Source organism: Corticium candelabrum, chromosome 16, assembly GCF_963422355.1.
Source record: "Corticium candelabrum chromosome 16, ooCorCand1.1, whole genome shotgun sequence".
In the NCBI taxonomy this organism is placed as follows: Eukaryota; Metazoa; Porifera; class Homoscleromorpha; order Homosclerophorida; family Plakinidae; genus Corticium; species Corticium candelabrum.
The window spans coordinates 4407513-4424067 of record NC_085100.1 but is presented as its reverse complement, the minus strand read 5'-3'; the positions used below and the strand labels follow the sequence as shown (position 1 = coordinate 4424067).

General features: G+C 40.0%; 3 protein-coding genes across 3 annotated transcripts; 1 reads left to right on the top strand and 2 right to left on the bottom strand.

The window, feature by feature from the left end:
* Positions 1-2042: 2042 nt before the first annotated feature.
* On the top strand, positions 2043-6924 carry LOC134192226 (tyrosine-protein phosphatase non-receptor type 9-like). Its single transcript, XM_062660940.1, has 4 exons — positions 2043-2181; positions 2455-2533; positions 5812-5953; positions 6224-6924. The coding sequence occupies exons 2-4, from the start codon at positions 2490-2492 to the stop codon at positions 6617-6619; spliced, it is 582 nt and encodes a 193-aa protein (XP_062516924.1). The 5' UTR covers positions 2043-2181; positions 2455-2489; the 3' UTR covers positions 6620-6924.
* On the bottom strand, positions 6649-12619 carry LOC134192223 (probable ATP-dependent RNA helicase DDX49). The gene is made up of 13 exons (XM_062660936.1): positions 12503-12619; positions 12220-12429; positions 10931-11052; positions 10699-10877; positions 10589-10640; positions 10447-10532; positions 10309-10384; positions 9687-9763; positions 9530-9627; positions 9403-9477; positions 7064-7152; positions 6937-7008; positions 6649-6779 (listed from the first exon to the last, which is right to left on the bottom strand). Exons 1-13 carry the CDS (start codon positions 12615-12617, stop codon positions 6756-6758), a joined length of 1275 nt encoding a protein of 424 aa, XP_062516920.1. The 5' UTR covers positions 12618-12619; the 3' UTR covers positions 6649-6755.
* Positions 12620-12797: 178 nt separating this feature from the next.
* LOC134192077 (uncharacterized) lies at positions 12798-16255 on the bottom strand. The gene is made up of 2 exons (XM_062660761.1): positions 15687-16255; positions 12798-14888 (listed from the first exon to the last, which is right to left on the bottom strand). The coding sequence occupies exons 1-2, from the start codon at positions 15858-15860 to the stop codon at positions 13068-13070; spliced, it is 1995 nt and encodes a 664-aa protein (XP_062516745.1). The 5' UTR covers positions 15861-16255; the 3' UTR covers positions 12798-13067.
* Between the last annotated feature and the right edge of the window lie 300 nt (positions 16256-16555).

Here is a 16555-nt window from a genome sequence, read left to right as displayed (position 1 = left end):
GTGTGTGTGTGTGTGTGTGTGTGTGTGTGTGTGTGTGTGTGTGTGTGTGTGTGTGTGTGTGTGTGTGTGTGTGTGTGTGTGTGTGTGTGTGTGTGTGTGTGTGTGTGTGTGTGTGTGTGTGTGTGTGTGTGTGTGTGTGTGTGTGTGTGTGTGTGTGTGTGTGTGTGTGTGTGTGTGTGTGTGTGTGTGTGTGTGTGTGTGTGTGTGTGTGTGTGTGTGTGTGTGTGTGTGTGTGTGTGTGTGTGTGTGTGTGTGTGTGTGTGTGTGTGTGTGTGTGTGTGTGTGTGTGTGTGTGTGTGTGTGTGTGTGTGTGTGTGTGTGTGTGTGTGTGTGTGTGTGTGTGTGTGTGTGTGTGTGTGTGTGTGTGTGTGTGTGTGTGTGTGTGTGTGTGTGTGTGTGTGTGTGTGTGTGTGTGTGTGTGTGTGTGTGTGTGTGTGTGTGTGTGTGTGCATATGATGCATGTCTGAATGTCTATGTGTATTCTTCAGGTGTAAGAGATGTTTCTTTCACTTTGTAGATCACGTTAGCTTCCAGGTCAGACATTTTTCTAAGAATTTCCAAAGAATCTCTTCCTAAACAGTTGGGAGGGATGTTAGACCACAACCATACAACATGGATAAAGAGCTGCATAAAGCACAATCAAAAGCAGCGAGATGGACAGGCATTTAGAAACCCAAGAAAAGTTTCTGATCCTCTTCTAACTTTGGACAGCCACCCTGTGGATAATGTGGTGCAATCAGATGTTGCACAATCACATACTGTTGTGCACCCAGCAGTAACAACTCCAGTGAGGGATGATGTATCTTCTCAAAGTCAGTCTTTACGGACAGAGAGCAGCCCATCTGAAGATGAAAAATCATCATCAGAAGCTGTTACTCCATCGTCCTTCTTGCCTTCGTTGACAGATGATTCTATTCAAGCTCATCGTGTAGCAGGTAGTCCTCTTGTAAATGAAACATCATCAGAGGTTGTCACAGAGTCAGCAATGTCAACTCCATCAAGTAATGATCTACCTCCTGAACCACCGCAGCGGTCATCGTCGGCAAGTCAACGGTCACCTGACAAACCGCCAAAACGACAACATGGAGGTACCTTGCTTTTTTGTGTTGCTGCCAATGCCTTATCTTGCTGTTAGTAGTTCCTGAAGAAGATGCCTTGACTCCACCTGTTCCTAATAAACCAGACAAAGATTGGCCTGAGTCACCACCTCTACCTCCAAAAGATCTAGATGTGTACTCAGATGAAGATCATTCCATTTCAATAGAAAGCCTGGAGGCTTCCTTTCGAGAGAGGGGGCGTGAAGGAGTGTATTCAGAGTATGCAATGTTAAGACTAGAAAAATCAACAGGAAACTTTGATACTTCAAGGTGACACATGCACACACACACACACACACACACACACACACACACACACACACAAATGGACATGCCCTTCAGTACAGTACTTAAGATGGTACCGCCTGCCTATTTCTAGGTGTGGCCTCCAGTGCTACTCAAGAGTTTTAGGCCACGCTGACGTACCCATAGGTGCTTGGCCAGAGCATCCAAGGCACTGACTTTGGCACAGCCTCAGGACTGGACCTCAAGCCTTCACGTACCCGTCTCCTGTGTGATGTTCTGCCAAGCCAGTAGTCTTGTCCACCCCCAGTCAATGATTAGGTACTCATTTATACTCCTGAGTCGAGAGAGGCAATTGCATGTAAGTTCCTTGCCTAAGGGAATTACGCCTGTACTCATCCTGTACTTGAACTTATGACCCAAAGGTCAGGGATGTTTCCATTCTCCAAATGCGTTCTCTAACCAATTGAGCTACAGTCGCCAACAAACACACACACACACACACACACACACACACACACACACACACGCACGTGCGCGTGCATGCATTCACACACATGTACATTTGGAACATTATTACTAGCTTAAATTTTAATTCAATTCTTTGATTTAGTCATCCTGCCAATGTGTCCAAGAACAGATATGCTGATGTACTCTGCCTTGAGCACTCACGTGTTAAGTTGGCTTTACTAGATGAAGATGAAGTAACTCTCTCTCTCTATATATATATATTTAATGCAAAATCTCACTTGGTTTATATGGCTTTGGTAGTTTTCAGATTACATTAATGCAAATTTTGTAGATAGTTTCAAGCAGAAGAAAGCCTACATTTTTACTCAAGGTAAGGAACTGTTATAAGGCTTCTGTGAAGAGTTGTGTGTGTGTGTGTGTGTGTGTGTGTGTGTGTGTGTGTGTGTGTGTGTGTGTGTGGTGTGTGTGTGTGGTGTGTGTGTGTGTGTGTGTGTGTGTGTGTGTGTGTGTGTGTGTGTGTGTGTGTGGTGTGTGTGTGTGTGGCGTGTGTGTGTGTGGCATGTGTGTGGTATGTGGCGTGTGTGTGGTATGTGGCGTGTGGTGTGTGTGTGTGTGTGTGTGTGTGTGTGATGTTTGTGTATAGGTCCATTGCGTAATACATATGCTGATTTCTGGAGGATGGTGTGGGAACAGAGAACACAAATCATTGTCATGACTACAAAGTAAGTTCATTTTGTGTACTTGTAGTTTACAGTACGTAGTCAAGATTTTGTTATGAAGCCATTAAAGTTTAAAGGAAACTTCCACAAAGTACAATTGACATTCTGATATAACTGCCCTGATTATGCCTTGGTGCACATATGCAGAGGGGGCATATGGTAGTCTGCCTGTTTGTCTGTCTGCCAGTCTGTCTGTCTTGGTAGATTTTAACGACAAAGTTTCTACGGGTAAGAAATAATGTTTCTTGGGTTTTGATTTGTGGATTTGCAAGATAAAGCTTCATTCTTGAGTTATGGGTGATTTCTTGTACATGCACAGTAGAAGTAGATGGTAATCTGCCTCATGCATTTGTTCTACTATGAATCCAATAGAGTCATGTCCAGTGGGGTGCCCGAGGTCTAGGCACCCTCATGCTTTCATTCTGTTAGTACCTTTCTTCACTGATAAAACTATTCCTGGACAGAAATTAACATAAGCTTCCGATTGACAAATCCTGAAGGAACGATTGACAAATGAATGGCTTACTTTTGTGCAGATGTTGTGTTCACTTCTACCACCGAGAATTAAGACCACAAACATGGTGTCCACAATTGTTACTTGCCTCCAGGAAACTGAGATCTGCTGGAACAGCAGCTGATGAAGGCATTGACTATAGAATCCTCCCATCTTACAAGGTCCAAGTCTAACAAGTCCATGGCATGTCTATGTCTCACTCTGCTGAACTAAATTCAGTAAATTTTGCATTCGAACTGTCCTCAGCATTGTCACATTTCAGTTCAAAACCATAGGAAGCAGAGCCATGGCATTGCAAATGATACATGTGCAAATACAGTAGTATATTATATTAGAGCTATTCATTACATCATAAACTCTCCAAGGTGACGACACGCCCCAAGTTAGAAGCCCAATTCCTCCATCTAGAGTTTTATTAACAAGTAGCTGATTTGCCCGTTCTCTGCATAGGCAAATTAGGTTAAATTGTTAGTTATCAAGGGGCAAGCAGATGAAATCCTTGCACAAAAAACAATTGTGACAATAATGGCATGGTGACAGCAATAACCTGGTACATGCATGATTGTTTTTTTTCAAGGAGACAGGTATCGTCTTTCTGACTGTTACAGCCATCTAATCAACCATTGTTTGTTGGCAAGCAAAGCGAGCCTGTCTCTTGTCATGTCAATTGAAGTCGCGATATATTCTTAATTTATTTCTTTATTTATCTATTTATATACGTGTGTCAGCAATTGTCATATGAATTTATTGTTGAACGGGGAGATGGATCAACATAATGGCAATGCCAGATGAATGCAATTTTGACTCAGCAACACATGCATTAAAACTGAATCAAGGGTCCCCTTTCGAGGGGTTGACTATATTAACATTTCTTGGCAAGAACATTGAGGTGACTCTTGATTTCACTCCCATACACGACTAAGGAGCAAAGGAGACTGAGGGTTGACAAAAGGAATGGGAAGGAAAAGCTAGAAGAAGAACAAAGTCTGTTTTCTGAGTTCCCGTGCATTAGTTTGACACACTAGAAATTATTGCTATGCAACCATTGTTACGTGACTACATAAAGACAGAATACCTTCGCTCGTCTATTAATTAAACACAACGTTATGCAAACATTTATAGTTACATCACAATCCCAAACTGGATGTTGACTAAGACCAAGATATAACGGCCCGTACACTTACGTTATGCATATATTTCGTTTCAAGGAATGTGGTCTAATCATGAAGCATAATTTGAGCCACTAGTTGTGACATTAGTGACAACAAAGTTAGTGCCACAGCAAATGATAAAGGCAACTTATGATTTTGCGCTGTTAATGAAATGCATTTATCAGTGTTGTAAGGCCAATCTGCTCATACATACTACACAATGTTGACTTAGCAAAACAGTCGCTAGAAAGTCAATTCTGCATGAAGACAAATTGGGTATCAGATCTGGACATCGGACTGCATTCCTATGGTGAAATAGCAACCAATGGTGCTGGTAGCTTTTTGAAGCAGCATGTCAACAGAGGTTTGCATACTTCTAGTTGTTATGGTAAGGGTGCCGATTACAGGTAAAATACTTGGAGATTAATCTCTGGTGCAATAGCTTGTGGGAATTTGATTAAGACTGGCAGCTCACCGAATTCTGACTGTCTTGACAGGCCAATGGCCAAATTGACTTTGTGATTGTCATGTTTTGGGTTTACTGCTGCAGCTTGTTTTCAAGCAATTACAGCTTTGAGTAAATTGGAGTTGTGAGATGACCTCCAAAAGCAAGGTCTAAATGGAACATGCACGCACGGGCTTCATTCCTAGAGTAATGTTGTTGCTCTCCGTTGTTTTCTAAACAATTTCTCTGAAGAGTCTAAAAAAGAGGTTAAGCCTGTGAGCTCCTAGTGTAGTACATTGTTTCCATAGTGTAGTACATTGTTTCCATGTTAGAGTAGTACATGTTGACATTTTATTTGTTCATGAACATCTCTAGATATTGACTTTAAACACTCGTCAGAAAATGTCCATGACGTACCACACCTTTCAGTTATCTTCACAGATAATTTTATGTCTTCACAGGGATAAACTGAAAGTGTCATGTTCTTTTCCCTGCATGCCAGAGCATTGCAGAGAGACAGTATGAGTAAGCCTGATATATAGCCTGACAGGGCATTTGGCATTGACATTGAATGAAAGACTCAGATCTCAGCTCCAGACATGAACAGCTTGGTCTTTGGCACATACTGTAATGTCGCAAATAAAAGACATGGCTTAAATCGGTTTAAACTGCAGCCTGGATGTGGCTACCAATCAAGGGTGGGTTTTATTCGAGGGCGGCTTGCATGGAGGATGTTCATCAGACTACCATAGTGATGATCTCACCTACCATCTTATGTAGAAGTTTAAAATAATAATCAAGCAACCATAGGAATATTGTCTCTAGAGGGTAATATTCTTCGTTATGTCTACAGGTAAATCCACATCACCCTCTGTATCAATAACAACAATACTATAAATACGTACTATTAATTGTGGATATCCTTGTTTGTTTAAGAGAGGCATGTGTCATCAAGAGATGACAGTTTAGAGAAGCATGTGTACCTCTCTGTCACGATCTTTGTTGTACACAATGACTTCCATTTCTGCAGACCTTTCCAATGTTTCAGCATGAGAAGGTCTGGATATGTAAACTCGTATTGTATTACTTGCCATTGTTCAATTTACTATGACAAAATTTGGCTGTAGCTTGTTTTCTATCTTGTGGCGTAATGTAGTGATGTTGTTCTTAGACTGTGGGAACGAGGTCGCATGAAGTGTGGCCAGTATTGGCCTGAAGTAGATGGAACTGCACAGTATGGTGATGTTGTTATTACATCTACAGGTGAAACAGTTCGACAAGACTACACTGTCAGACAATTTCATGTGATAAAGGTAAAGTAACTAGCACCATATTATGATTCAGCCAGTGTGATATTCCTTCATGACATGAATTAGAAAAAGTAGTTACTATGGTGTGTTATGATTTAGCATACTGTTCATGGATTTGATTATTGCCAAACATAGTTTCATTTAATTAAATGTGTAATTTACCAACATGTAGATCATATCACAGCATAGAAAACTGGTGTCTAGTTTTTTATTTCATTGCTGCCTCGATTGCATGTTGTTGCTTTCATGCTTTCACTGCTTTTTTTCTTTCAGGGTGATGATTCACGCAGTGTTACTCAATATCAGTTTACTGGTTGGCCAGATTTTGGTGTGCCTCCGAGTGCACAGTCATTTCTACAATTCCTTGATGACATACGTAATGTTCATGATGAAAATTCAAAGCACCTTGCACAAGATGAGCGACGTCCTCCAATTGTCATGCACTGCAGTGCCGGAATTGGTCGGACAGGAACACTTGGTGCTATAGACATTGGACTACAGCAACTGGATGCTACAGGAAAGGTGAATGTGGAAGGCATCGTTAGGAAGATGCGATGTCAGCGTGCCTTCTCAATACAAACACCAGAGCAATATGAGTTTTGTTTCAAAGCCATCATTGAGGCTTCAAAGATTTCTAAACCAAACGACCAAGACTTGCAAGGGAATTAAAACCTTGAATTTAACTTTCACTATGTACAGCAGCATGCATTGTCTCTAAATATTATGTGTGACAAATGAGAATAGTCTTATCATCTGCATCTCATCAGTAGACGAGACATTCTTTCTATAGCAGTAGGTTGGTCTGTTATTTTTTCTTGGCAGGAGGTAGCTGTCATGGTATGAATAGACATTGAACAATAATTTGTGATTACTGTTAGCCTGAAAGTTCAACACCCACTGTATCAAGGAGCATGTAGATGTGATATAGATAGAAAGAATTGATAAATGGGTATTGAACTCTCAGACGTTCTTGTCCGTAATCTTACCGTTCCTCGTATGAGCTGCTGCTTCCTCTTGTTTGCCCGGCGGCTTTCGCCAAACGAGGCTTCATTCAGTCTCTGTGACAAGCAGGTAATTCCAAAAACAGTCAAGGTAAATTGCAATAGTGCGTACGATTTCTATCTCTCTCTTGGTGATCATGACCTCATCAATGAGTTTGTGGACTTCAGTTTCGTCAACTTCGTATTCTGTGAGTTTTGTGTCTAAAAAACAGAAGGCATGTAGTTGTGTATCATGTATGACTGTTTGCTGTATTTAACTTGCGTCTGCCAGTTCTGGACAAACATCATTTTCTCACACAATAGACTATGTAACGAGCTACTACATGTTCACGTAAATCTCAGGTCAGTAGCTACAAGGAAGCATCGTGTGCATGAGCAAACAGAGATTCACCGATAATGCATGGTAGGCATGTGTAGAACACTCTTTGAAGATGTCATAGTTAATTAAGTATAGAATTGATTCACTAATAATATAATGACAATATAAACTTGCCAGAATACCACTTTACAAAAGCAAGTTTGTCAACAGGTAACAAAGGTTTTTAGTCATGTTTAGAAGTTAGTTGACTTCCACAAGTAGTAATTTGCCAAACCATACCAGAAATACCTTACTCAGATGTGATCACTGATCTCCTTTGAAACTTTAATTAACAGACATAAAGAGCTACAATAACCAGTAGAACCAATGGCCTATAGTGATTATTTTGCGTGAACTAGCAAGCACTCTAATTTTGCTTGTACTAATTGTACTATGGCAGTGTACAGCTTGCAATTTAAAAGCGTAATGTTAGGTCCTCAAAATATTGAATGAAAAGCCTTAGTAATGGTACATTAATCCTTTCAATTAAACGAAACTCAAGTTGTGAAGAGTTACAGTAGATAGGATTATAAAGCTTATCCCACCTGTGATAGCTAAGCTGCCAAATATCACATGACTTGAAACTGTAATTCTGTATCTCTAATATAAACATGCCCTTCTTATTTTTCAAAGGGCCTGATAGCTAGATGTATCTTTACTAGAGACGTGTCTTTGTTGGAGACTGTATCCTATATATAATTTCAACGTTGTTTAACTCAACTGTGCTTACATTAACAATACTTACATCTACTACCATCCAATACATTATGTTTGACTACTGTTAGTGTGACATGCGCTTTTATTGGAGACTGTGACTTTATTCTTTGGATGAGGTCCTGTAGTGTGCTTTATTGGAGACATAACTGTATTGGAGACCTGTGATTATATTAGAGATAATACATGGTATCGTAGACCATTGCCCATAGCCACCCGCCCCATTCACATGTGACACCCTATAGCAATAAAGGAGGTTGCTCAGCTTATATAAGGACATGCCCAAAAAGCGTATTGTGTCTTTGTCACTTTGTCTAGATATTTAGACACCATTCACACTGACACCATGTCACTTGGGTGTCCTCTCCAAGGAATGGTATGGCATAGTGCAATTAGTCTGGAACAGGATGAGACAAAAATTTAAGTCTTCCTTCTTGATTAAGTCTGGCAAGAGGCAGAGGTTCTATAAACAAATATGTTTGCAGCCATCTAAGTTACCGATTTAGAATTAGTGTTTAGTCCTATAACAACTTCTTAGCCAAGAATAACCGATAATGCATAGGAGACAGGCATTATGGCAAGGCATAATGTCTTCACATCATTACAATGGCATTTCAAAGAGTGGTCAACTGCAACTCTTTCACACTCTCAACACCAACTACTAATGACAAATTCTTAACATGGTATGTTGTGCACACTCTATTATATGGCTACACTCTATATCTGAATCTAAATCCATTATAGGCCATCTGTGGATGCTCCTAATAGCATGCAGCTTCACTGCAGTCTTGCCCAGACCAGTGCAAGTAGCACTTGTCTAGTTGTTGTTGTTGTTCTCTATTCGCTAACTCGGTTTGGTGTGTTTAACATATTGGTACCAATGTAAACATTTTACATAAAACAGTTTAAATACTGTTTCAATGTGGCTTCAATATGGGCACAGTTGAGCAAGTTAAATGAGTAACTGACCGAATCAGGTGCAATTTGCCATAATCTTGTCGTGAAAGTAGTTGACATGGTTTGGCCACAACTTTGGTACACACACACACACACACACACACACACACACACACACACACACACACACACACACACACACACACACACACACACACACACACAGTGGCGTATCAAAATAGAACAATCACATACTACAAGTGTGACCATCTAAAAGTATTTGATCCTAAGGATTCGATCCTACATCAACAGTATTGCAAATAGAAATGCTAATTGTCATTCATAAATTTCCAATCTTTCTGAGCAGAATGCTGGATTGTAACATCATCTATCATCTATCCTCTTACTGCTTTATATTTATCACTATCCATATCATCATCCATATATGTGGCCTATTTGCTACGTATTTCTAAAGCACTCACTTATAGAAGCTTCGATGGCATGAATTCTATCAACATCGTATTGTGTTATGAGTGTCACAGCCAAACCGTGTCGCCCTGTAACACACAATGCTACTGTGTGACACGAATTAAGCAATTTGAGGTTAACCTGCACGTGCTGTTCTGCCAACTCTATGAATATAAGCTTTAGGACTTGATGGTACGTTAAAGTTAATAACAACCTGAACGGTTGGAATATCAAGTCCTCTGAAAAGAATGATGAATTGTTAGTGCTGCAAGGCATCGACAAACTATAATAAACGTACCTACACCCTACATCAGTTGCAACAAGTATCTTTACTTGCTGTGACTTGAACTTAGCTAGAGAAGCCAATCGAACACGCTAAAATGTCAACAAGCACATTAAAGCGACACATGGCTTTAATACAGCATAAAATAAAATAAAATTCATGTAAACACAGCCAAAACAAGCGAAGATCAAGTACTATGTATTTAGATGACTTTAAAACATTTCTTCAAATGTCTTGAAATTCCCATTTTAGGATACTTGCAATTTAGTGATGATATTAATCAGTTAGTACACAATGATAAACTGCTCAGTAGCCTTGTACTTTAAATCAATCAAATAAACTTAATCTCTATATATAAAGGAGAGACCCAGTCACAGACTACAACAACTGTAGTTTACTGTGTTATATACAAACGTATACTATAGTCACGTGATGTGCGACCAGTCAGAGGTGGTGTCCGATTATTATCGCACTCTCACTTATACTTATACATGTCACATGACCACGGTATAAATAATTAATCGTATGATTAGCAGGCTATATGGCTTCAATAACCTATACTTATAATCAAGCATCAGTTAGAACCGAGTTCATTATTAGCATTTAACTTGAAACAAAACTTATCACATTATCTCACCTGTGAAAGCAGTGAGTGAAGGGCAGCACAGGGAAATTCTAAACGAGTCAACAATTGAGACAAAACTTGACAATTCCTGATTGCAAGTATACACGTTAACAACAGTATCTATAACATGATGATGCACATGCAGCTCACCGACATGTTGGAGTAAAGATAATAATGCTCTTGCTTTCAGCATTGTGCAAATGTTGGAGCAAATGAACAAGATAACATTCTTTCACCTAGGAGACCAACAGCATAATAAAATACACATAAATGCATTATGCTACAAACACACTTTAGCAGGCATGATGACATAACGCTGCTCGAGCTCTTCAACAGTGGCTACACTGCAATAATTTTTGAATAATTCTGTATAACAACTGACCAATACACCAATGTCTATACCTAGATGTCATTTGAAAAAAGAATGGTTTTCGATTAGCCAGCCTCTGTAGCTCTTGGAGAGCATCCGTTAAAGTAGCACTAAATAATAGAGTCTGTCGCTGCTGTGATAAAGCATCAAATATTACTGCAAGATCATCAGAGAAGCTTTTCTCCAGTAAATGATCGGCTTCGTCAAGAACCTACAAATTTATTTATCACATTATCGTAAGGGCCTGACATGTTTTGTCAATACGAGAAATTTAATCTTCTTCAATGTAAATGTGTCAGTGCTTCTGATGTGGTCAGCAAGTCGACCTGGAGTTGCTATGACGATATGAGGTGTTTTTGCAAGGTCTAAACTCTGCTTCATCATATCTAGAAAACATGTGCATGAAAGAAAATGTATTGCAAAACCTGTAAGTAGACATTAGCAGTTTACGTACTAACTGTATACTATATAATTTAATGTGATTCAATATTATGGCTAAACAAAAGTACAAGTGAAGGTAAAATTAAAAAACCCAAAAGACATCAAGTGAAAAGCACTGCCACATATTGACTGTATTTACTCTCATCTGTTTAAGCTCATTGTGACAGAACAGTTGTCTACATTTGGTCACTTTTACATGTGCCTTGTACATCTATATTATTGCTATAAATTGGACTACAATGTGGCCTAATACCATATCCACTAATTCTAAGTTATGCATGCAAAGCAACATTGATCACTGATTTCTCAGTAGTATTAGTTACTGTTCTCTCTATACAACATCGAGCATAACTTTTGTACAAAACGCAAGATAAGTAGTTTGATAAAATTTCAACATTGATATTGAAGAACAGAAGTCTTTAAGAAGTTGCTTTTATTAGCAATGGTTAGACATTTCCATTCATGCATAAACGCCAATTTCCATATGTGCTGTCACCTATGTCACAAGCAATCCAGTATCAGTCGTTTGAAGCTCTAAATCTGTTATATTCAAACTCAATGAGCCAATATTCAACCCTTTTTGCAAGCACTCGATCATGTGATCAGAGTACTGTGTGTTCTTGCTCAGTCACAAGAAATCCTTAAAAGTCAAAATGTCACAAGCCTTGATGCATCTATTAATGCAAACCGAGGATAAATTACTACCATTACATTAGTCTATAAAAATAGTCACTATAATTTTTCATTTTGTTTGCTGAGTGCCCACTTTCTTTCACGGCTAATATGAGACCTACAAGATTCTTAGAAATAGCAAAAACCAAATTCAAATAGAAAAAAAGGTCAATGCTGTTTGCATTAGAGTCTTCTAGACACTACATGAAGTTAATATAAAGTCTGTTCCGAACATTTACTCAAACAGAGCACAAAACAAGCATAAATCTACTTGTATTACACGTACTCGCAATTATAACAAATTAACACTTAAAAATAGTTCTTACTCAGCTATATTAAATTAATTAAAGGTGATAACAAAACGCATCTATAGCTATGATACAGAATTCCTGAGGACCTTCTAGAATTAATTACTACGTGCAACGTTAACTCCATCTTACCCATGCCTCCAACGATGACGCTGTCTCTCAAACCGATAGGCTTCCCAAGAACACGAAACTGGTCAGCTATTTGGTAAGCAAGCTCTCTTGTCGGGGTAAGAACGAGGCAAAATATCCCGTACGGATCCATCGAGATTTTCTGTAAAATGGGCAATGCAAACGCCGCAGTTTTTCCACTACCTGTCTTTGCACAACCCAAGCAATCCCGACCTTCAACACAGACAATACTCCTGTAACTGTGCCTACTTCACGAACGTAAAAAAATTGATTGAATGGTCAAAACCTTGCAGAATAGGTAATATACAGTGTGCTTGAATAGCAGTAGGAGTGAGGAATCCCACACTCTTGCATTGTTGAAGCAGCCAGTTGCTCAAACCCAATTCCTCAAATGACGACATCACATCCGCTGCCTCGGAGTCTGGTGATGCGATACCGTGAACGTGCGCAACCGGTACCGTACCGTGCGTTCACTACAGTGTACTGTACCGTACGTCCAGTACCAATACGTATTCCAGCGATTGTGGTCGCAACTCTACAACTCAATTTTGACAACACACATAAATTTAATAGCATTTTTTGTAAATAGATGAGTGATTCCTCAACGCAAGTTTTTATGCTGATTTTTGTTAATTTAATTCTATGAATAGTTGAGTCTGACTTACACATTATTGTGCTCATCAGACTTTACTTAGAACCAAACAAAACTGCACTTTATCAAAAGCAGCAAAACACAAATTGACTAAACATACAGAAGTCAGAAACTTAATTAAAAGATTACAAACATTTGTTCACGCCGTCCTTATGCATCTCTATCAGCATATCGTTGACTTAGCTGGATTACATAGTCGTCAATTACTTTGTTCCGCTTTGGCTGTCGCACTTGCAAATCTTCCCATTATTAGTTCGGCTCCGGCCCACACTGCATGCTGACAGCTACCAGCAAACCCGACTCTCGTTATCAGTGTTAAATACCGCGTATTGCGCACATCACACAAAATGGTCTCAGATGTTGTCAAGTCGTCTATTAGCCGGTCAAAAACAACTACGTTATCTGAGTAAACTCGAAATAGAACGCTAGCTGTTTGCCTGCGGCTACAACCGGAACCATAATTTATGCCCAACGTTGCGTAGAAGAAATGAAATCTGTAACCGCGACTACGAAGCGCATCCATATCGAAGGTGATAGACGAGTCGGGATGCGCTCCGATACCGAACGAGAATGTGGTCACGTGACCGTGGCGGTCTTTCAGTTGTATGAGACGATGTCCTTTTGTCCAGTCTCCTGCTCTGTTGACTCCGATACCGGAACGACTTCCAAATCGCTTGTGATAATGATAATTTAACGTGAAGAAGGGAGCGTAACTGATACGAATCACGCTCCCGTCGCACGCTCCCATGAAACAGCTCAGATAGATTCGAGCATCGTCTAGACTGTCAACACACGTGCTATTGCACGGCGTAAAAACGGGAGGCGGTAAAGACTTCGACAGTTTGGGATTGATCCAAACTACACTTGCACTGCCCGCCGACTCGGCAACGAGCGTTAGTTTGCTCGCTCCGGTCATTACGACTAGCATGTCTCCGTCTATTGAAATTTTTGTTTTTGTTCCCGTTTCGAAGCTTGACTGATTTCGACCACATGATCGGACAAACCGCTTGAGGAATTCTTTACCATCCAGCAACACACTGAAAGCTACCGACGATGAGCAGACGTCGGTGCTCGAAACGACCGCTACGGCGGTGCGAAAAACGTCGAAACTATATCCGCGACGCCTCAGAGGATCCAAACGAAATGTGACAGCGTTGTCCGTATCTGAGTAAATCAATCTCGATGCGGGTCGATGTAGCGAGACATCGATTGTATCAGAGAGTGGGCAAACGTTAGATTTCTGTGTAAGTACAAACGAACTTTCGGTGTTACTATCAGTACAATGACCGGGACAGACTGGAAACAAACACTGCAGATAAAGCTCACGTGGCGCCACAGAAAGGCATGTCTTGTAACAAGATGACACGAGAGACGATCTTTTCTTTAGACTCGGTTGTAACCACTTAACAACAAAGCACTGGTAGGCATAGCTTGAACATGTAGCTCCCGGACATGACCGCTCGATTTCGAGTGACAAATAACCGACCGTAGACGGAACTTCCAACATAAGACGACGCTTTTTCGCCGCTTTGAACGATTGCGTCCAAGCGGTAACATTGTCAAACCTGACCTTGAATTCCACGTCGTGTAGTAACGATTTCGTAAAACAATTGGTGTGAGCGCTTGCTTCTACAGAGGCTCTAGTAGAGAAGCGATTGAATTGAAATCCTGCTTGACGCAACAGACTGAGGTTAAATGACAACGAGCTAGAACCGTCAACAGAAATATGATTCCGTGTCTCGACCACAGAGACAATGCGGCTAGAAAATGCGGTGATGACTTCTTTTCCCACAATGTTGCATCTGCTCGTGAAGCAAACTAAAGGAATGTCAACTGGGTTACTATGTATTTTTTCCAGACACCACAGAGAGCAGCCATGAAAGCACTTTCTACCGCATTTCCTTATGTCACAAACATGATGGCCGTAATAACTTTCATTGTTACAATCATTCAAATTGATCACTTGTTGCTGAAACGAATATGATGATTGCTTATCTGATGCTTTTGTGTTTGGATGGCCCTATAAACATTAACATATACAGGTCGTCGTTATTAGTTTATTTCAATTGCAATTGTTTACACTTAATGAAGAATGACAGCTCTCAATCTCCTTAGGTTAAACATGCCCATCTAATAATAGCGCTGTAGGTATAATAATAGCGCTGTAGGTAGCACATGTGTGTGCAAAGAATAATTTCCAATAATCAAAAGTGTGTGGCTATCTGTTTCATTTTCTTGCTTATTGCAGATTTTTATTCCTAGCGTATCACTCAAAATCATTCATTGCAACTTAGTTGCAATTGCAGGTACACGACCTAGCGTGTTCAACTATCAGCAAAGACTGTCTTTTGTGCAATGATAAACTTTCTAAAAAAAGTAAAACAAGTTTGTTTTTATTAAAATAGAACAGACACTATACCTTCCAAGTGTATAGTCTTGATGTCTAAATTTCAAAATTTTAGTTTGTATGAAAAAATACTAAAGACATACAATCCATTTCGAATAGTTGCTCAAGTATAGACTTGCCTGACAAAACTGTATGTGTAGGATTCACAGTAGCAAGCACTGCCCTTGTTAGTACTGTAATTGCTACCGTTTTCCTTTGCTAATTGCTGTTGCTGTGCTGCCAACTGTTGTCAGCAGCAGCAGCAACAGCAACACCAACAACAACAACAACAGCAGCAGCAGCAGCAGCAGCAGGCAGACAGCAGCAGGCAGACAGCAGCAGCAACAAGCAGCAGCAGGAGCAGCAACAGCAGCAGGAGCAGCAACAGCAGCAGCAATAGTAATAATAAAGACAATGCAGATCAAGACATACCTTCACTCCAGCACTCTTTCTTTGATCTCTCGTATCTGCTGACTTTTGGATCGTTAAAGGTCTATCTGAGCTGTCATTTGGTAACTGCATATGACCACAGTCGACAAGACTGCTTCTGTAAACTACCACGACGACAACTAAAACTGGAATTGTAGGCAAAGAAAAGACAGACATTCTTCATCAAACGTTAGAAGAAGACTGAATATAAGTAGCAGTATGTTGTCTAGATAATTGGCTGTACTACCATTTACATGTACACATGCATATTGAGCAAATTAGAACTCAAGATAAGGTTCCTAGTTGCTTCAGGGAACAACCTCAAAGCATATGGTTACTGTAATATACAGGTTGGCTTCAAAAACATACCTTGAATTGTACAACAAATCCAATTACTAAGCACACCGTAGGTCTTACATTTGAACTACGGTTTCGGAACTATTTTGAATTAGCTCTTCTGAAATGTGACAGCTGTACACGTGCTGTTGGATTCTAGAACTGCCTGTATTCTCTGCTAGAGGCTGATACAGATACGGTAGATACCGGCTTGACAAGTGTCGGGTACAGATCGAGTCACAGCGAGCCGAGCAATGGTATATCCGGGAAGTTGAAACGTAAATACTGTACGGATTGACAGTTTTCGTAGAAGTTATTTTGAACTGCTCAAAGTAAGTAGACCTAGATACTGTAATATGTAATTCCTGGGATGTGGTTTTGTAGAAAATTTCTTGTAACTGCTCGATTTGGTGTAGCTACCAAAATATTTATGTCGCTAGTAGCCACTGTAGTGTATACATGTTTAATTATTATGTAACCATACGTACGCGTATCTCTACAGACTACCTGTTTTATGGTATCTAGGCAGTGCATCT

Excerpts from the sequence above, each read along its gene's own strand:
- LOC134192223 (XM_062660936.1), bottom strand. The coding sequence starts at position 12,617 with ATGTCGTCATTTGAGGAATTGGGTTTGAGCAACTGGCTGCTTCAACAA. Across the intron at positions 10,385-10,446 it reads ATCTTTACTCCAACATGTCG|GAATTGTCAAGTTTTGTCTC; the intron begins GTGAGCTGCATG and ends ACTTGCAATCAG. Across the intron at positions 7,009-7,063 it reads CCAAGAGAGAGATAGAAATC|AGACTGAATGAAGCCTCGTT; the intron begins GTACGCACTATT and ends TGCTTGTCACAG.
- LOC134192077 (XM_062660761.1), bottom strand. The coding sequence starts at position 15,860 with ATGTCTGTCTTTTCTTTGCCTACAATTCCAGTTTTAGTTGTCGTCGTG. Across the intron at positions 14,889-15,686 it reads GAAAGAGTGCTGGAGTGAAG|GGCCATCCAAACACAAAAGC; the intron begins GTATGTCTTGAT and ends TAATGTTTATAG.
- LOC134192226 (XM_062660940.1), top strand. The coding sequence starts at position 2,490 with ATGGTGTGGGAACAGAGAACACAAATCATTGTCATGACTACAAA. Across the intron at positions 2,534-5,811 it reads ATCATTGTCATGACTACAAA|ACTGTGGGAACGAGGTCGCA; the intron begins GTAAGTTCATTT and ends TGTTGTTCTTAG. Across the intron at positions 5,954-6,223 it reads GACAATTTCATGTGATAAAG|GGTGATGATTCACGCAGTGT; the intron begins GTAAAGTAACTA and ends TTTTTCTTTCAG.